Source organism: Arachis hypogaea, chromosome 1 (assembly GCF_003086295.3).
Source record: "Arachis hypogaea cultivar Tifrunner chromosome 1, arahy.Tifrunner.gnm2.J5K5, whole genome shotgun sequence".
Taxonomy (NCBI): Eukaryota; Viridiplantae; Streptophyta; class Magnoliopsida; order Fabales; family Fabaceae; genus Arachis; species Arachis hypogaea.
In genome coordinates, this window is record NC_092036.1 from 2,096,011 (window position 1) to 2,117,439 (window position 21,429).

Genomic DNA, 21,429 nt, shown 5'->3' on the forward strand with positions numbered 1-21,429 from the left:
CCATGATCAGTATTTCTTTTCTTCCTCTTTCTCTCTTTTATTTTTTTTTTCAGTTTTTTCCCTTTTGTTTATCTTCTTAAGAGGAATATATATATATATATATATATATATATATATATATATATATATATATATATATAACAGACCAAAAGCACATCAATTATGTTTTTATCCAAAATAGATGGGTCATATAAAACACATTCATATCAGTAATATTGTTGAAGAAGTTTAGGTTTTCTACATTTTATGAATACTAGAATGTAATCCGTGTGTGATGCCAAATACTCTAGGAAACATGCAATATATCTCTAGAACAAAAACAAGACTAAATTACACTTAGTATTTGTTTGGACGCCATTATTTTGATAAAAAAAAATTTATATTGAAAAAATATTTTTTTTTATTTTTTGGCATGTTTGACAAATTTATAGTAATAAAAATAAAAGTATTAGAAAAAAAAATATCTTTTTTGAGATGCTGTAATTTATATTTTTTTTAAAAAAAAATTTTCTTAAAAAAAAAAGATGTTTTTCATATAATAAATAAACAAAAGTACTTTTATATTGTTATATCCAAACACAATTAATAGATAAAAAGATCTTTTTACATGAGATATCCAAACATAAAATTACTTTTACTTTTTTTATAAGATCTTTTAAAAAAATAACTCGAAAAAAGATCTTTTCTTAGAAACTCACCAAAACAAATCCTTAATCAACTTCAAGAAAATGAAGCAAAAACTACATGACTCCGTTAAGTGTCAAAGTTGTCAATTTTGATGGGAGTAATCTCGTCGGCAACGTTATATTTCCCAATCAATCGCGCAAAGAAGACCATTTGTTGTTCAAGTGTAAACTTAATGCTCTCAGCCTGCATTGAATTTGAACCCATTATTGATGAATATATTCACTGGTAGTGTTTCCTATATGACATTCATTTTTACAAGAAATATAACTAACTATATAGAAAAAACTCACATGCAATTGTTTTTATGTGAAATTAATAGCTAAAAGATATTAAATAATAGTTTAGTCAAATATGTCAAACCATCTAATAGTTTTCAACCATCAACTTCACATAAAAATAGTTGCATGTGAATTTTTACCTAATTAAATTCGCATATAGTAAAAACTAACATGCAGTTATCTTCCGGTAAAATTTATAGTGGATCTAACAGTTTCAGCTATCAATTTTACAGGAAAACAACTGCTTATTATTCTTCACTTGCGCATATATATACCTTTCGAAAACCATGTTGTTCTCCTTCATACTCAACAAGAGCCACTGGGAGACCTTTCTCTTTCAGTGCTTGGTAAATTTTTCGTGCTTGCTTAGGCTGCACAATCTGCGGTACATTGCAGAGACTCATCAAACCAATCTTTGTAGAACTTTTCAAATATATTTAGTTAGAATCATAATATATTCTAGATACATCAAAAATCAATTACTAAATTAGTCATTTGTATAGAATATATATTGATATATAAAATACAGATTAAAAAATAAATTAAATAATATATATATTTAGGATTTAGATCCTCTAAAGTTTGAATTTCACTTTAGAGAGTAAAGTATGATCTTCTACCTTTGAATAGTTTCTCTTTCATATTTATTCTTGGTCCCACCTATGAAATTAATGGTGAGAAATTACACTTTACTCTCTAAAATAAAATTCAAACTTTAGAGAATCTAAATCCATATATTTATACACAAATACATAGTACTTAATTTGATAGTTAATTTTTAGTGTGTATATAGCATTTTTATATTTCTTAATTAAAGTGAACATATTGAGAAAGTGAAAAACTGAGTTTTTTATTATCATTAAATTTATAATTTTTTCATATATGAGTTTTATTATTCTAATTCAAGAGTAATTAAAATTTTACACTATTACTTTGTCAATTTCTTTATTTCACGTGTGTTTGATTCAATTTTTTTATATGCAAAAAAAATAAATCACTCTGTATTTATACACAAATACGTGTGGTATTTAATTTATTTTCAATGTATATTTTATGTTTTAACATGTATTTTATAAGAATAACTAGTTTGGTAATTGTTTTTGTTTACAGTAGCATTGTTGTTAAAATCAACATGAATTCTTAGTGGCTACTGAAATTCTCATTTTGAGCCTTCATTTTTTCCCTAATCGTACCTATAAACCAACCCAAATCTATTCCTAATAATCCTTCAAGTATAACCAAAAGGGACAATAATAATGATTTCAAGGTCACTAACCTTGTCCTCCAATCCTTGGAATAAAATTATGGGACAAGAAAATTTGTCAACATGATTGATTGGAGATCTCTCAAAGCACTCCTTTTTTGTTCCTGAAATCAGTTATGACATACAGTGAAAATCAAATGAAAGTGAAGCAAATGGTGATGATAACGAAAAAGAGCTATAATGATCATCAATGACTTACCAACAAGGTTATCATTGTAATGGGATTCAAATTTAAGAGATTCTTCACTCAGCATGTTCAAATCAGCTATCTGTTAGAGAAGCAAGTTGGACAATATTCACCTTCATCAAATGTTAGGAAAATAATATGCTATACTGTGTACTTGATATTGACCAAACTACTGAAAATGGTATATGTTTAAGTGTTTATTTTGAGGTAAATACCAAATCGGTACCTGAAAGATTCTAGTATTAACAAAATAGTACCTGATTTTTGTTATTGAAAAAATATCCCCTAAAAGATTTTAAAATTTGACAAAATCACCCAACCATAAAAAGATGACATGACAGTAAACGGAAAATCTTGATGTGGCTGTTAGAAGAGAGCTCCGACGACATATCCAGCAACGTTTTCTTCTTCTTTGCCATGGCAGAAGGGAACGCAGCAGTGAAGTGCTACCATGGTGGAGGGGATGCGAAAAGAACACAATGGCGTGTTGAAGAAGAAGAAGCAGCTAACACGAAAACGCGGCTAGGTGCTGTCATGGCAGAAGGGGACGCACCTGCATGTTGAAGAAGAAGCAGCGAATACGAAAAATGCGGTGAGGTGCAGCGGCGTGGCATGGTGGTCTTCTTCTTCAGCTGCCATGGCAGAAGGGGACGCAGCGACGTGTTGAAGAAGAAGAAACAACGAACACAAAGAAGAAGGTTGCCGGAAATGTCGCTGGAGCTCTCTACTATCATTGGAGCTCTCTTCCGGCGATTACATCAGTATTTTTTGCAAACTTGATTTTGGTCAAAAGTAGGTTTGTGTTAAAGTGATTTATGTTTGGTAATTTTTGTATCAAAATGGATTATAGTAAAATAAATGTTGTTTGGCTTATACCATTCAAAATCACTTTTAGATAAAAAATTACTAAAATGGACATCAACTTAGATTTTTTTTATATTATCCTATTGTTTTAATTTAGATATTTAAATAGATTTTATTAGTTAATTTTATAATAAAATTAATATTTACTTACTAAAATAAAAATAACATATAAAAATAGACAAAATATTTTTTTTAAATAAAAATAAAAATTATATATTTTAGATATATATATATATATAAGAATATTTAATCAAATATGTTATATTTTTTAAGTATTAAATGTTACTTTAGTATTTTTTTACATCGTACTTGTTCATACCCTGGCCCAATGCAAGGGCCCAGGTCCAACTAAAAGGCCTAATCTGAAGGGTTAAGCCTAGCTAAGTACCGACCTCCACGTAAGAAGTCGGTATCAACCACGACTTGGTCTGAAGAAGTCGGATGTGAGATCAGCTGGCAGATAAACACTCATTCAAATGAGTAACCGCCCCTAAAATCTCTCTAACCGCTTCATAAAGCCATATCCTAACCTCCCCAAGATAATGGGGACGGTTAACATCCTAAAGATACGGCACTACTCCAACGGTGGTTATTGGCTCACCACTATAAATACACTGACACCCCTCAGGTATCTCTAAACCCAATACTCTCTAGACCTGCTTACACTCTTGCTAACTTAGGCATCGGAGTGTCTTTGCAGGTACCACCCCCTATTCACTCGCGAGCACAAGTCGGACGGAGCCTCCCGAGTCGCATATTCATCCGGAGCCCTCCTCCTTCATACACTTGGGCCACCAAACGCCATCTATCCTATTAATCTCCGGTTACCCACCGTAACATTGGCGCCGTTGCCGGGGACCCGAGAGATCATCCATAGATGGCTGATAGATCCCACGAAGAAGGCCATGTAGAAACAGATTCTGAACAAGAGAATCTAGACATGGGTAATGACAATGAAGACCTGGCCCAACACCAGGAGGACAACAACCAACACAGAGAGGGTACCTCCGGAGTGAAGAATCCGAAGGTAAATTCCTCAGATGGGCGTGAATCAGAAAAAGGCGGACCATCCCACGTAGCTGAATTGATGGGATTAGTTCATAGCCGCCTGGAACAATTGGAGCAAGAGCGGGAGAAACAAAAGGAAACTGAAAAGTACCTTAAAGAGGAGATGGAGCGGCGAAAAGAGTTAGAAAGAAAACTCTTACAGCTAGAATCCTCCCTCAAGAGTCACAACTCCCGCGACGAACAAGAAGACCAACTCTCGGGTGGAGAAGATCCTTTCAACGAGGACATAATGAGGGCAAAAGTTCCGAGGAACTTCAAAAGCCCTGATATGGACCTCTATGATGGAACCACGGATCCAAAGCATCATCTAAGCAACTTCAAAAGTCGGATGTATCTAGCTGATGCCTCCGACGCTATGAGATGCAAGGCTTTCCCGACCACTTTATCGAAAGCAGCGATGAAGTGGTTCGATAGCCTTCCCCCGAGATCCATCACTAGCTTTGAAGACCTCTCAAGGAAGTTCTTGATGAGGTTCTCAATTCAGAAAGATAAGGTAAAACATGCGTCGAGCCTCCTAGGAATAAAACAGGAGGTCGGAGAATCTCTGCGAGCCTATATGGAAAGGTTCAACAAAGCATGTTTAGAGATCCAAGACCTGCCCACAGAGGCAGTCATAATGGGGTTAGTCAATGGACTTAGAGAAGGTCCCTTCTCACAGTCCATATCTAAAAGACACCCCGTTTCTCTAAGTGATGTACAAGAAAGGGCTGAAAAGTACATCAATATGGAAGAAAATGCAAAACTAAGGGACCTGAGTTGGCGACCTGGACCCCCTCCTTCATCTAAGGAGAAGGAAAGGGAAGTCAAGAGAAAGGAAGAACTCGGTCTCGAAAGGCCCAGGAAGTATCACTCTTATACTCCTCTAAAAACTTCTATAGTGGACGTATACAGAGAAATTTGCCACACTGAAAGGCTGCCACCCCCTAGACCTATTAAAAATAAAAAAGGGGGAAGCCGCGGCGATTATTGCGAGTACCATAAGATATATGGTCACTCCACTAACGACTGCTACGACCTTAAGAATGTGATAGAAAAGCTGGCTAGAGAAGGTCGACTTGATAGATATCTCATGGAAAGGTCGGACAGTCACGGAAAGAGAAAGCGAGATGATATGGATAGAAGAGATCCACCACCACAGACCCCAGAGAGACATATCCTTATGATCTCAGGAGGATTTGCGGGAGGTGGAATCACCAAATCTTCTCGCAAAAGATATCTCAAAAGAGTCTATCAGGTCGGGGAAGAGACACCCGACCTCCCCACTATCTCATTCACAAAAGAAGATGGGCAAGGAATAATCCCCGGGCATGATGATCCCGTGGTGATAACTATGATCCTAGCTAATGCCCATCTCCACAGGACCCTAGTAGACCAAGAAAGCTCGGCGGACATCCTTTTCAAGCCCGCCTTCAACAAGCTAGGGTTAGATGAAAAAGAGTTGAGAGCCTACCCCGACACCCTATACGGATTAGGGGATACGCCGATAAAACCACTGGGATTCTTACCCATTCACACCACTTTTGGAAAAGGGGAAAAATCAAGGACTCTAAGCATAGACTTCATAGTCATCGACGAAGGGTCAGCCTACAATGCCTTAATTGGCAGGACTACCCTTAATCGCCTTGGAGCAGTGGTATCCACTCCCCACCTTTGCATGAAATTCCCGACTCCAGGAGGAATAGCAACGGTGAAGGGAGATAAAAAATTGGCAAGGAAGTGCTATAACGAAAGCCTAAATCTGAGGGGAAAGGGCAAAGAAGTCCACACCATAGAGCTAGGCGGCACAAGGACCAGAGAAGAGCTGCGACCCCAACCGGGAGGAAAAACCGAGGAGATACAAGTCGGTGAGGAGGAAGGAAAAAACACTTACATAGGAGCCAACCTAGGGGAAACCCTAAAACAAAGGTTGGGTGAACTCCTAAGAGCTAATTCTGACCTCTTCGCATGGAAGGCTTCCGACATGCCTGGGATTGATCCCGAGCTCATGTCCCACAGGCTCTCGGTTTACCCAGGGTCCCGACCTGTACAGCAAAGAAGACGCAAGCTCGGCCCGGAACGAGCCTTAATAGTAGAAGAGCAAGTACAGGCGCTCCTGGAAGCCGGCTTTATTAGAGAGGTCAAATACCCAATTTGGCTAGCCAATGTAGTGCTAGTCAAAAAACAGAATGGTAAATGGAGAATGTGCGTCGACTATACCGACTTAAATAAGGCATGTCCTAAGGACCCTTATCCCCTACCGAGTATTGATACCCTGGTGGACTCCAGCTCGGGGTACCAATACTTATCTTTCATGGACGCCTACTCGGGATATAACCAAATCCCGATGTATGAACCCGACCAGGAGAAAACATCATTCATCACACCCAAAGCCAACTATTGCTACGTGGTCATGCCATTCGGACTAAAGAATGCATGAGCCACGTATCAAAGGCCTATGAATAAGGTGTTTTCCCCCCATCTAGGGAGCCTAATGGAAGTATACGTCGATGACATGTTAGTAAAAACCAAGCAAGAAGTCGACCTCTTATCCGACCTCTCACAAGTCTTCAACACTATAAGGTTGCATGGGATGAGACTAAATCCCGCAAAATGCGCCTTCGCGGTGGAAGCAGGAAAATTTCTAGGATTCATGCTAACACAAAGAGGGATTGAGGCCAATCCCGACAAATGCAGAGCCATCCTAGAAATGCAAAGCCCGACTTGTTTGAGAGAGGTTCAACAGCTCAACAGCCGACTTGCAGCCCTCTCCAGATTTTTGGCAGGATCGGCACTAAAATCCCTTCCACTATTTTCCTTATTAAGAAAGGGATGCCAATTTGAATGGACTTCGGAATGCGAGGAGGCATTCCAAGAGTTCAAAAGATTCCTAAGTCAACCTCCTATCTTAACCCGACCAGTACCGGGAAAAGACCTCGTCCTATACCTATCCGTAGCAAACAGGGCTGTCTCATCAGCCCTGATTAGAGAAGACGAGGTCGGACAACACCCGGTCTACTTCATCAGTAAGGTCCTACAAGGCCCTGAACTAAGGTACCACAAACTAGAAAAGTTTGCTTACTCCTTAGTGATAGCCTCACGAAGGCTACGACCTTACTTTCAAGCTCACACAATAAGAGTCCGCACAAACTAACCCATGAAGCAAATCCTCCAAAAGACGGATGTTGCAGGGAGAATGGTCCAATGGGCAATAGAGCTCTCCGAGTTCGATTTGAGATATGAAACTCGGACAGCAATTAAAGCCCAATGCCTCGCCGACTTCGTAGCAGAATATGCAGGAGATCAAGAGGAAAAGCCGACTACATGGGAACTCTATGTAGATGGATCCTCCAACAAAACAGGGAGCGGCGCAGGCATAATATTGGTAGATGAAAGAGGAACCCAGATAGAGGTCTCCTTAAAATTTGAATTTCCGGCTTCAAATAATCAGGCAGAATATGAAGCCTTGATCGCCGGATTAAAGTTAGCAGAAGAAGTTGGTGCTACAAAGGTGATGATTTACAGCGACTCACAAGTGGTGACCTCCCAAATAAGCGGAGAATATCAGGCAAAGGACCCTAATATGAAGAGGTACTTGGAAAAAATATTGGAGCACCTCGGGCGCTTTGCAGAAACCGAGGTTAAACACATAACTCGGGATCTAAATAGCAGAGCGGATGCCCTATCCAAGTTAGCAAGCACCAAACCAGGAGGAAACAACAGAAGCCTGATCCAAGAAACCCTCCAAGAGCCCTCGGTATCAAAAACAGAAGATAAACAAGAGGTGCTTGAGGTAGTCGGTTTAAACCTCGGATGGATGAATCCCTTAGTCGAATACCTGAAATTCGACATCCTCCCTAAGGAGGAGAAAGAAGCTAAAAAGATCCGAAGGGAAGCACAACATTATACTTTGGTAAGAAATGTCCTTTACAGAAGAGGGATATCAACGCCATTGCTAAAGTGCGTACCGACCTCAAGAACCACCGAGGTGTTGGAGGAAGTACATAGTGGGATCTGCGGAAACCATCTCGGAGCAAGGTCGCTGGCCAGAAAAGTGATCCGAGCAGGATTCTATTGGCCGACCTTGCAGAGAGATGCCACAGACTTTGTGAAAAAATGCCAACCATGTCAGATGCATGCAAATTTCCACGTAGCTTCGCCAGAAGAGCTCATCAGTATCACTTCTCCCTGGCCTTTTGCAAAATGGGAAATGGATTTGTTAGGTCCTTATCCCCAAGCACCAGGACAAGTCAAATACTTGATCGTGGGAATAGATTACTTCACAAAGTGGATAGAAGCAGAACCATTAGCCACTATCACCGCTCAAAGAAGTCGCAGATTCCTCTACAAAAACATCATCACAAGGTATGGAATACCTTATTCCATCACTACAGACAATGGAACCCAATTTACCGATGCCACCTTCAAAAGTCTAGTAGCCAGTCTGAAAATCAAGCACCAATTTACCTCGGTGGAACACCCACAAGCCAATGGGCAAGTCGAGGCAGCTAACAAGGTCATACTGGCAGGACTAAAGAAGAGATTACAGGAAGCGAAGGGAGCTTGGGCTGAAGAGCTCCCTCAAGTGTTATGGGCTTATAGGACAACCCCCCAATCCGCCACAGGAGAAACACCCTTCCGACTAGTCTACGGCGTAGAAGCCATGATTCCAATAGAAATCAATGAGCAAAGCCCAAGGGTAATTCTCCATGACGAGGTCGGAAATATACAGGGGCACAAAGAGGAGCTCGACTTGCTCCCCGAAGTCCGAGAAGGTGCCCAAATAAGAGAAGCGGCATTAAAGCAAAGGATGACTACTAGATACAACAAGAAAGTCATTCGAAGAACATTTGTCTCGGATGACTTGGTCCTCATCAGAAACGACATTGGAGTCAACAAATCAGGAGAAGGAAAGCTCGCCGCAAATTGGAAGGGGCCATACAAAATCAAGGAAGTGTTAGGAAAAGGTTATTATAAAGTAACCGACCTGGATGGCACTGAGCTACCGAGGTCGTGGCATGCTTGTAATATGAAAAGGTACTACAGTTAAAAGCGAACTCTACTCCCTGATGTACTCTTTTCCCAACTTCATGATTTTTACCCAAAAAGGGTTTTTTCTGGAGAAGGGTTTTTAACGAGGCATCACAGTAGAGGCTAAGGGAAATAGGCTATCAAGACCCTTAGTAGCAAAAAGGTACCTTCCCAATTAATAAAGATCTTTTTCATTTACAATATCTCTTACAATATCCTTCTTTATTTATCTAAGTTTTTCTACGAAACGCACCGACTTAAGCTCGACAAAACGTGAAAATCCCATGAACCGACCTAAGATGGTCGTCAGGATAAAACGACGAGGCACAAGTCGGTGTAAAGAGGTTGTATGAGTTGATCGTAACAAACTCGGGGACAGTCCGACTCGTAAGTCGAGACAAGAACCCGAGTAGACAAACTCGGAAACACTCCGAGTAGATGAAAAACGCATCACAAAAATAACCTAAGTCATAAAAACTCACTAAAGCAAAGTTGAGTATAAAGGATAACAAAAGAGATTAGAAAACCTAGAAAAAGTTTAAAGGCTGCATAAAAGCCCTTGAACGAAAAAGGCTCGAGAAAACAATGCAAGCCAACAAAAAGGTTCTTTCCGAAAAGATCAAACATATCGAAAACAGGAAAGCATGCACGCACAAGGTAACTTAGAACCCTTATCCAAAAAAGGGCATTTATTTTCCTACGCCCTTGTTTAAAAAGGGCACTTGCCAGAAATATTTTGTTTACGGCCTTAAAAGGCCAAACGAAATCGTTCTCACAACCACCAACACAAACATATAAATAAGTTTAAAAAAGGGGGACCCACAGGCCGGGCCCCCATATAGCCATAAAAAATAGGAGTCATTTTTTCAAAGGAGTAGAGGAATCACCACCGCCAGACTCGGGAGGAGCGCCACCAGGACCAGGAGGAGGAGCTGAAGAGGAAGTCGGATGAACGGCCGAAGAACCCGGAGCATCTCGGGAACGAGGAGGAGACTCAATGATCCTCTGCCCCCGAGTCTTCAAGTCTGACTCAGAAACAACCTCGGGGACAGGAGGATCAACGATGGCGCCATCAATAACTACCTTGTCAGGATGAAGAGGAGAAAGATCCAAGTCGGGAGCAATAACTCTGACTTGCTCCAAGAAAATTCTCCAAGACTCCTCAGCGCCCTCAGCGATAGAGTCCTCCAACTCGGCATAAGCATTCCGAGAGTTCAGCAAATCCTTCCTCACAGCCACAATATCTCGAAATAAACTTTGGTAACTCTCCTGGGCTGCCTTCCTCAGATTCGCCTCCATATTAAGTTGGGCCTGCAGCTGGCTCTCCTTCTCCCGGAGGCTATCTCTCTCCTCCCTCAATTTATCTCTTTCCTCCTTCAACTCCCTCTCGTGTTTTTGAAAAACAAGAAGCCTTCCCTCCAGCTCCTCAACCTTCGAGGTTGCCCTCAAAGAGCTGAGGGGAGTCTTCTCGAAGATGTCCAAAAGTTTGCCACAAACACCTGCCGCCCTAAAAACTCTCCTCGGCTAGAGTGGTGAGGTGATTCCGAACAGAAACATCATCCATATTTATAAAAGGATAGATGTTCTTTCGGACGAATGCAAGAGCATCCGCCTTAACCCCACCATCCCAAGAAGAGCCAGACTCTGAAGTCTTACGCTTCTTCTTCTCTGGCTCGGAGAGAAGCTGGGCAGAAGGGAGTGGTCGAGACAAACTTGAGGAAGAAATAATAATGGGTTGAGAGGGAGTGCCCACATTCCTAGAAGGAGGAGGAGGAGGAGGAGGAGAGATGACTGCTTTGGCACTCCCGGCCCTAGCCCGGGACTTCGCTTTAGCCTCCTGGACCCTCTGGTAGGACTCCTGAGCATTCTTCTTTGCCATATCTACAAAAGAAACAACCAAGTTACAAGTCGGTAAAATACAAGTCGGCAGAAACAACTCGGAAATAAGTAATGCATGCACTACCTATGCAAGTTTGAACAAAAGTCGGTGTCCCCTGGAGGATTTTCCTAGTATCCAAGTATGGGGCCCTCCCCCACGCTTCTCGGAAAAACCCCACAATGGCCGCCTCCACCTCGTCTAGGTCATCTAGACCATACTTTTCGCAAGGAGAGGCCTCCAGCCAATAAAGGGGGAAGCGAGGGGAAGAGTGCTCATCAAGGAAGAAGGGGTGGTGACCCTCTACGGCTTGAACTTTGAAAAAATAGTTTTTGAAGTCATGAAAAGATTCGTCGAAAAGGGTGAAAATCCTCCGACCTTGTATGGCTCGGAAGGATACCCATTGCTGTTTGTTGTTTAGCCCACTAAAGGGCTTAGTCATATGAAAAAGAAAGACGAAAATCCTCAAAGAGGTCGGAAAGTCCAGAGCGTGGCTAATAAACTGATAGATCTTCAAAAAACCCCAAGAGTTGGGGTGAAGTTGAGTAGGGGCAACTCTACAGTGGTGCAAAACAGATATCTCGAAATCCGAGAAAGGAAGAAAAACACCCAAGCGGGTGATCATACATTCATACATAAAAAAAAATGAGGGGCCGCCTCATTTTCTCTCCCGAAACAAACCCGGTCTTCCGGACCCGGGATTATCAGTTCATATTTTGGCTCGTCCTCCTCCGAAGTACAGAGCCTGTGATGAGTACGAAGATGAGTGATAAACTCAGCATCGACCAACGGTTCCTCCCCAAGGACCGTAACATCAACCCATTGAGAAAGAACGTCTACAGAAGCCATTTTTGTTTATATAAAAGACGACAGAAACCTACAAAAAGGGAAAAAGAAAAAGAAAATCAATCCCTAAAGAGAGGAATACGAAGCCAAAATCTACAGACCAACCTATCCACCCACAAAACCAAGCATGCAAACACGAGGCATGACATGAAAGAAACAAAACTAACATTTATCCGAGAAATGAAGGTTGGAGAGAACAGAAATCTTCAAACACAAGAATACAGCACGAGCAAGGAAAGAAGAAGTTTGAAAGATTGCAGAAACGGAAAAATGAAAGAGAGGGAAAGTATTTATAAACACGCTAAGGGGCATAATGGTAAAAACGGAGCGGTCATTAATGAGATTGCACCGTTACCAAAGCCCTTAACACTTCCCCAACGGACACGACGCTTGAACTGACGTAACTGTCAGAAACAAAAGGTCGCGAAAATCACGTCGGTTTCTAAAACCCGTATTTCCTCCAAACAAGTCGACTACGAACCCGAGTTAAATACTTGAACCCAAACTTTAAAGAAAATTTGGACTCAAGTAGGGGCACTGTTCATACCCTGGCCCAATGCAAGGGCCCAGGTCCAACTAAAAGGCCTAATCTGAAGGGTTAAGCCTAGCTAAGTACCGACCTCCACGTAAGAAGTCGGTATCAACCACGACTTGGTCTGAAGAAGTCGGATGTGAGATCAGCTGGCAGATAAACACTCATTCAAATGAGTAACCGCCCCTAAAATCTCTCTAACCACTTCATAAAGCCATATCCTAACCTCCCCAAGATAATGGGGACGGTTAACATCCTAAAGATACGGCACTACTCCAACGGTGGTTATTGGCTCACCACTATAAATACACTGACACCCCTCAGGTATCTCTAAGCCCAATACTCTCTAGACCTGCTTACACTCTTGCTAACTTAGGCATCGGAGTGTCTTTGCAGGTACCACCCCCCATTCACTCGCGAGCACAAGTCGGACGGAGCCTCCCGAGTCGCAGATTCATCCGGAGCCCTCCTCCTTCATACACTTGGGCCACCAAACGCCATCTATCTTATTAATCTCCGGTTACCCACCGTAACAGTACTCTTATTCTACTACTCTCAATAATCTTATTCTTAATATTAATTTCAAATCCAACGTTTATGATTTTATTATTATATATGATTAATTTTTTATTTAATTTATCTTTTTTAATGGAATCATAATCTATATTATAAAAAATTACACTAAAATATAGTATAGGAGAATTACAATTATAAAAGATAGTACTGAAAATAATAAAAAAAAATTAAGTGATTGAAACAAATCTAAAAGTTCTTAATGATCTTTTTATATAATATATTTTTAGTACTCTTTTTTTAGTATGTTATAATTTTTTACTATTATTATTATTTACAGTTAATTTTTTTATTTAATTTACTTAACTAATAGAATTAATAAATCATATTATAAAAAGATAATAACAAACATAATACATAAAAATCACGATTATAAAAGTGTATAATGTCAAACAAATAGTTAAAAAAATAAAAATAATAAATAATAGAAAATTAGATCTCATATAAATAGAAATAACAAGAATTTTATAAATAATACAATAACATATACAAAGGATAAAGTTGGTAAAAAGTAAATAAAAGGTTAGTATCTATGGCTAAAAGCCCGTTAAGAAAACGCAGAAGCTAAAAATAGTTGCTTCTTGTAAACGCTGGTTTTGGCAGCAGAATCACTTCTGCGTTCATGAGAAAAAAATTTGCCAAATCAAAAGTTGAAACTTTCAAGAAATTTAAACGTGCTTCTTCCCTTCTAACGGGTTTCCCAAACACACCCTAAGTTGATAGAAAATGATTTTTTTTTTCAAATGAAAAAAAGATCTTTTTATTTTTTAACATATTTAACAAATTTTAAATAGTAAAAATAAAAACACTAAAAAAATAAAAATATATATTTTTTGAAAAATTATAATTTACATCTTTTTAAAAAGATTTTTTTCTAAAAAAATAATTTTTACATAATAAATAAACAAAAAAAATATTTGTATATTATTGTATCCATAATATATAACTAATAAATTTTTTTATATGAGATATCTAAATATAAATTATTTTTTTATAAAATCTTAAAAAAATTCAAAAAAATATATTTTCTTATAAACTCTTCCAAACAAGTCCTAAATTTTATTTTATTTTAGAAAAAATCTTTTTAATTACCATACATACATATAAATAAACTTTTTATTTCTCCTGTAATTACTTAGGCAATTTTCATAAAGAAAAAATAAATGCCATTTATTTTTTGTTTTTCCTGGTCTCTCTCGATATCCCCCGGCATGCAGGAGGCAAAGATTTGAACCACGATACTTGTTTAAGTTGACTAATGAGTTAACCATAAGTCTAATCAAACTCAATTAAAATAAATGTCATTTTAAAACAACAAACGTGAACTCATTATGACAATTCAAAAATCACATAAGCTCTATACCCATGGATAATAAAGGTAAAATCACAAGAATGAGGAGAGGTACTCACACCGAACAAAGAAGCTCCAGCCTTAAAAGTATCCCTAAAAGCAAGCGCAGCTAAGGCAGTGTATCCACCAGCAGAGCACCCTGTTATGCAAAGACGCTCCCCATCTACCTTCTCCTTCTTCACCTGCAAAGGTAAAACCATTACTTAAACCGCAAGAAGATAATGTTCACTTTGACTCCTTAAATAAGAGTTGATTGATAGTCTCTAACTTTATAAAGTGCTTAAAGTAGCATTTGTGTTTAGGGACTGAGACTAGGAGACTAGATCTCAGTTTTGTATTTGGTGGTCAGAAACTAAAATTTCAGTTTTGGGACACAAAATTTTAATCTTTTCAGTACTTTCAGATAGTAAAGACACCGGAAACTGAAATTTCTGGAAACGAAGACTAAAATTTTAAGAGTAAATATTCTTTCCGGTCCCTAACCATTTGTCCGATAGACTTTTCACCCCCTAAGAAATCTAAAAACCCAAATTAGTCCTTGTCTACTTTGATATATGTACGTTTCAGTCCCTGCAACTGGTTCCGAGCATGTCACTTGCTGATGTGTCAGTAACTTGTCCACGTGGGTTTCTCTCCTTCATAAAGGCAACGTTTCAACAAAGGTCCCAGGGAGCGATTTGTCTCAATTATGAAGGAGAGAAACCCACGTGGACAAGTTACTGACACATCAGCAAGTGACATGCTCGGAACCAGTTGCAAGGACTGGAACATACATATATCAAAGTAGATAGTAGATAGGAACCGATTTGGGTTTTTAGATTTCTTAGGGGGTGAGAAGTCCATCGGACAAATGGTTAGGGACCGATGAGGGGCATTTACTCAAATTTTAATAACTTTTTCTAAAAATCCCCTCTTTTTTTAAATTAACAAAGATATTTAATTAGTTTTACTTATTTTAATTTTTTATTTATCTTAAATCAAACAAAATATTGATAAATAACTAAATTATGTATATTTTACACCAAACACAATACATTTTAATTTCAGTCTCTCAATCTCTTTCTTCTAGTCTCTGTCGTTCTAATATAACTTGTAGTATATGTGGTACATTTTAATGGTGGTTGATATGGTTTACAAAGTTGGTTTATGCGACTTAATTGGTGTTCACCAATTTTGATTTAATTAAGTTCTATAGACTAATTTTAAACTTTATATTGAATAAAATTAAAAGATATTTGCGCCAAGCAACATTATAGCACCATAGTGGCATTTAGTTCATTATACTAACAGCTTGTGGGATAGAAATTTGGTCAAGAACTATTGGAGAAGAGATTTAGCTGGTTATTTTAGAAACATCAAAAATTACTTCATACGACAATCTCGGAGATCAAAAGGTACATTAGCTCTAAACAATTGTATTAAATGATAAAGAAAAACAGTTAGTAATAATTACCAAATATTTAGCACAACTACAGCAGTCATTGACATCAACTATTCCCCACTGTCCCAAAAGCCGTTCTCTGTACTTCCTGCCATAACCTTCCGAAAAATTTTATAGTTAATAAAAGGTTTAATTACTTTATCAGTGATTATAGTTTTACCAAATTTGTAATTAAATTTTTATAATTTTTTTAAATTGAGTCTCTATACTGTTTTTAATTTTGTAATCAGGTCCTTTTCGTGTTAAAAATGTTAAAATTAACGGAATATTCCTTTAAAAAAATGTGGTTAAAGATTTAATTAGTGGTGGAAACTCAGATGCAGTTCAGTTCACGTGAAGTTGATACCTAAGAGCCGTTAACTGATCTGACTGATTTGACTAAATTTTCATTTAACAGTTCTCAGATATCAACTTCACGTGAAGTCGACTTCACCTGAATTTTCACCTTAATTAGTTCTAACTTTTTTTTACACTAGCAAGGACCTAATTATAAAATATAGGCCCAATTAAAAGGAAAAAAAGTATAAGAACTAATTACAAATTTTGTAAAACTATAAAGACGAACGGAGTAATTAAACCTTAATAAATTTTAGTTCTTCCTGTTCAAAGACATAACATGCTACAACTGAGCAAAATGAATATAACCAAATTAAGAAGCATACCAGTGCTACCACCGTAATTAACATCAGCAAATGCCCAACCTCTACTAGTCCAATATTGAATGTTCAAATCCAAAATTCCATGTGCTTGATAAGTTGGTCCTCCTGAAATATATTAAAACAAAATAGAAACAATATAAAAGTAGCTAATTAGCTCAATTATTAGCTAAGAGAATAATCGAGTCAACCACACATAACCGGTTTCCAAAATTAACTATAATAATTAATAAATAAGTACTCCACTTTCAATTGAGAAAAATTGATAAATTTATTTCAGTTGATTAACATTCAACTTTTATATACTTGAGACCCCTAATGTCATCACTTACTATATATTAAGCGTTAAAATTTTACCAAATAACAGTAGCACAAAAGGTATGACATCTCTGAAATTGATAATATCATTTGGAAGATTATACTCTCAATTCAAAATACATTTATAACAAAATCTTAACAAAAAGAGCGATAAGACTCACTTCCTCAATTGAAAGTGACACAATAATGAGAGAAAAATAAATCTTAACAAACTTGTTGAACTAACTAACTAACCAACTCTCGTGCCAGTTTCAGTTCCTTGTTGGTCAAGTAACAATATGAGACAGCGCTAATGCTAATGAGACAAAAAAACAGCCGGAATTTACTTTATTTAGCATTTATTAATTATCGCAACAATTAATGAATACTAAATAAGACAAGTTATGACTGTTTTTTACTAATTTTCTTTGGTTACCAAATATTTCTGTAACAATTACATAAAAAATCATACATGAATTTTGGTTGGGGAAGGGAATAGTAAATTGTAATATTGTTTAAGAATGTAAGGTCAAATGAAGTAACTAAAATAATGGTGACCATTTTTTCTATAAGAAGAAGATTTAGTGATTTACCATGGCTTTGCAGTAACAGAGGAGGCTTTTCTCCTTGATTAGGTTGGTAAAAAGGATTAGTTGGTTGATAGAAATATGCATAAGCATTTTGACTAGGAACCTCAGTTGGGAATTCAATCAGCTCTGGCTTACTGATATATGAACTATATTTTAAGCTGTCAGGTGAGGAGGACCATATGATATTGAAGTTGACTACTTCTGATTTATCATCATCTAAAGTCACCTGAAGAGCAACACAGCTATATCAAATTTAAATTCTTACTTTTATTTTTGCATTTATTTATTCAATCAGCCACCAAATTAGCCACCCATATAGAATACATATTGAAAATGAATTAAACAATATCGATATTCATATACAAAGACTTAGTGACTAATTTGGTGGTTGATTTTTGGTGTGCACGTAACAATTTTTTTTTTTATTTTGAAATTTTGACTCACCTTGGCCACTGATGATGGATGAACTGGGGAAGCTCCCTCAACAAATAGGGAGTCATTACCAAATGTCTGCAATGGTATGGTTCCACAACTTAAATTTTGTCATTTTGAAGATAAGCTACTTAATTAATTTACTAGTAATACTCTACAACAGGTTATAAGAAATTTATAGTTCTGCGTTTGTTTTTTAGAACAGGACAAGACAAGACATAAAGGACAGAGACACAAAATTTTGTGTTCTTCTATTCTATTTGGTGATAAACTAGAACAAATTATGAAAATTCAATTTATTCTCATTTCTTTTCATTTAAAAAATTTGAGAAGAAAAATACAATAATAAAAAAATATAATTATGAAAAATTAACAAACATAATAAAAGAAAAAATAAAAAATAAGTCGTGTCCCTTGTTAGTGTCTCTGTGTCCTTCCTATTAGGATAGACACAAAATATACTAATTCAGTGTCTTTCTTCATGTCTCATCTGTCAAACACGATTTTATGTCTCTATATCCTTGTCTCAGTGTCCTGTTTTTATAAACAAACGCAACTTTAAAGTCTCCAACAAATTCTAGTGGTCAAATTAGTGCTCAACTCTTTATTACTTTAAAGATTGATTTAAAATGTTATTCTTAATTTAACCAAAAACATAGAAGCAATAGTAAGTTTTGAAAATTACAATGTTGTCTATATTAGTGAAAGGAATATGAAGCAGAGTTAGTTTTGAGCCCTGCGCATCATCAATCATTCCAAGATAAGACCGCCCTTGCTGCCTGAAAATACAATCGAAAAAAGTAATATCTCAAATCAGTCTCTAATAAATTATTTATTTATATTTATTCAATAGAAAAGACCAAAGAGAAAGCTTTGCAGATACAAGAGTTATTAGAATGACCTGTAACTACAAATGATTTTGTTTCTCTGGTCATGACTTGGAACAAATTCATAGGAGTTGAAACCAAAAACCCACGATGGCCTTGTAAACTCAGCATCCAAAGAATAAACAGGCACCACCTTATTCTCACTTTCAATCTATAACAAATTATGTTAGAAGAATAATAACATCGGCTTTGATACTACTTATTGGCCAAAGCTAGGAGCTTTAACTTCCGCAGAAACATCAAGAAGGTACACATTAAAATTCAAGTCAGAGCAAACAAGATGAAACCTCAGAAGACATCGTGTACATGTTTTAGCGCCATTATTTTGTTAAAAAAAATCTTTTTTTAATAAAAAAGATCTTTTTTTATTTTTTAACGTGTTTGACAAATTTCTAGTAGTAAGAGTAAAAACACTAGTAAAATAAAAAAATATCTTTTTTGAGAAACTGTAATTTACATCTTTTTTTAAAAGATATTTTTTCCTTAAAAAAAAGATGTTTTTCATGTAATAAATAAACAAAAAAGTACTTTTAAATTGTTATACCCAAACATATTGATAGATAAAAAGACTTTTTTACGTGAAATATCCAAACATAAAATTACTTTTACTTCTCTACAAGATCTTTTAAAAAAAGATAACTCGAAAAAAGATCTTTTCTTAAAAGTTCACCTAAACAAGCCCTATATTTAACTCAAAATCTTAAGATATTAAGATAAATGTCTTTTATCTAATATACATTTCACTTTTTTCTATTCTTTAATATATGAAATTAATTTAAATTGTAAAAATGTGTAAAAGCTATTCTAGTAAAAAAAAAAAAAAGTAGTCTACTGTAGTGTGAAAATGTGTAATGTAGCTGACATTAGTCTCTTAGTTTGTAGCTATCAACCATTTTCTACTGTGTGATTTATTTATTTATTTTTGGATGGATGAAAATGAAAGCATTCAACTATATAAATAAGAGCAAAAATATTATTTTATACACTAAGATCATATATGTGTAATTTAATTTATTTTTAATGTATATTTTATATTTTAATATATATTATACTCTGGTGATTGATTTTAATGGTTGATTTTAGTGTAAAAACCATTTTCTTATTCCATATCGTCATTTACCGTTCTAACATTAGAGACTTTCTTTATTTTCTTTGAAAGAATTTTCTCCTTGTATACAACAAGAGAGAAATTGTAATCCTTAAAAAAAGTTATTTAATAATTTCATCTTTGCTATTATGTAAAATTCCCATTTTCTCATTTCTACGTCATAATTTTGGTATCTAAAACAATGCAAGATAAGCGAAGAGAAGCACAATAATTAGATTTAATTATGTTATTCAGCAAGTCTTGATTGGTTTTTATGAACTTTTAAAATTGCTTCTTCTCTTCTTAGAACCCTCCTTTTACATACCAAAAAAATTAACAAACTTTATCTCATCAAATTAATGCAAAGTAATTTTTTATGGGCAACCAATGCGTGAAATGCACACATGTGATGTATAAAAGTGTATCTCATTGATGTGGCTATTCACAAATCACAAATCGAATCATTCGATTAGTTTAAAAAACATTAAAAAAATTTTATAATACTAAAACCAAACCCTCTAATTTTTAATTTTAGAAATGAAAATATTTTTAAAGTTGAAATCAGCCTCTCCGATTTTACTTTTCAAATAATTAAAAATTTTAAAATATAAAAATCGGACCATTGAATTTATGATTTCAAATAATTTAAATTAAAATCAAACCTTTCGATTTTTGGTTTCAAAAATAAAAAAAAATAGAAAAAAGGACAAATAGGTCCCTGACATTTTTGTCTTTGACCATTAAAAAATACTTTTAAGTCTCTGACCTTTACAAAATTTGGACGGATCAGTCCCTGACGGAGACATTTAGACGGAGGGATTGATCTGTCCAATTTTTGTGAAGATCAGAAACTTAAAAGTATTTTTCAATTGTCAGGGACGAAAATGTCCGCAGGACAAAAGATCAGGGACCTATTTGTCATTTTCTCAAAAAAATTAAAATAAAATCATACTTTCTGATTTTTTTTCTAAACAGTCCCACACATTTTGGAGAAAAAACAAAAAATATAGTATATTTAATCTAAATCCATATTAAAATCTTTTGGCCTCAAATTCAGATGATATAAAATACTAAATAGGTTATAACCTTAATTTCATGTAAAAAATATGATGCTGCTAAGTGAACTGATAGCAAGTAATATAATAGTAACTTTTACTAACAAAACATAATTGAATTCCCAAAAACATGACCTTAATCATGAATTTATGATCATGTGTAGAACTTGTTTTTTTATTAAAAATATATATGCTGATGAATATAGCAAGCATTTATCGAACATAATAAGCAACTAATGGCTTACAAAACAATTAAGATGGAGAAAAAAAATTTACCCATCTATGGAGATTCCAGAAACCATTTTTCCTGTCGGTGATGAAAAAAAGCTGGCCTGCATGTTAAAAGTTTCCAACAATAATTGAAACCAAGATATGCCTCAAATTAAATGGTTAGTAAACTTTGAATCATAACCTTCAAAACAACAAAAGAACAACAAGATACACTCCAAAA

At 36.1% G+C, this 21,429-nt stretch overlaps 1 protein-coding gene across 6 annotated transcripts in view; it reads right to left on the reverse strand.

Moving 5' to 3' along the window:
* Positions 1–556: 556 nt before the first annotated feature.
* Positions 557–21,429, reverse strand: part of LOC112789916 (uncharacterized) — a 35,609-nt gene continuing 14,736 nt past the window's right edge. For 2 of the 6 annotated variants that reach the window (XM_025832089.3, XM_072235347.1), the window contains exons 7-18: positions 21,255–21,310; positions 18,851–18,987; positions 18,635–18,728; positions 17,962–18,027; positions 17,521–17,743; positions 16,637–16,738; positions 15,987–16,072; positions 14,593–14,715; positions 2,429–2,498; positions 2,242–2,333; positions 1,241–1,345; positions 557–870 (exon numbers count right to left, since the gene is read on the reverse strand). In XM_025832089.3, the coding sequence (XP_025687874.1) occupies positions 754–870; positions 1,241–1,345; positions 2,242–2,333; positions 2,429–2,498; positions 14,593–14,715; positions 15,987–16,072; positions 16,637–16,738; positions 17,521–17,743; positions 17,962–18,027; positions 18,635–18,728; positions 18,851–18,987; positions 21,255–21,310 (1,271 nt within the window). In that variant the 3' untranslated portion in view covers positions 557–753. Of the gene's footprint in view, positions 871–1,240; positions 1,346–2,241; positions 2,334–2,428; positions 2,499–10,209; positions 11,237–11,939; positions 12,109–14,592; positions 14,716–15,986; positions 16,073–16,636; positions 16,739–17,520; positions 17,744–17,961; positions 18,028–18,634; positions 18,729–18,850; positions 18,988–21,254; positions 21,311–21,429 lie in introns of those variants that run through there. The other 4 variants (XM_072235367.1, XM_025832101.3, XM_072235356.1 and 1 more) reach the window with 3 other exon arrangements.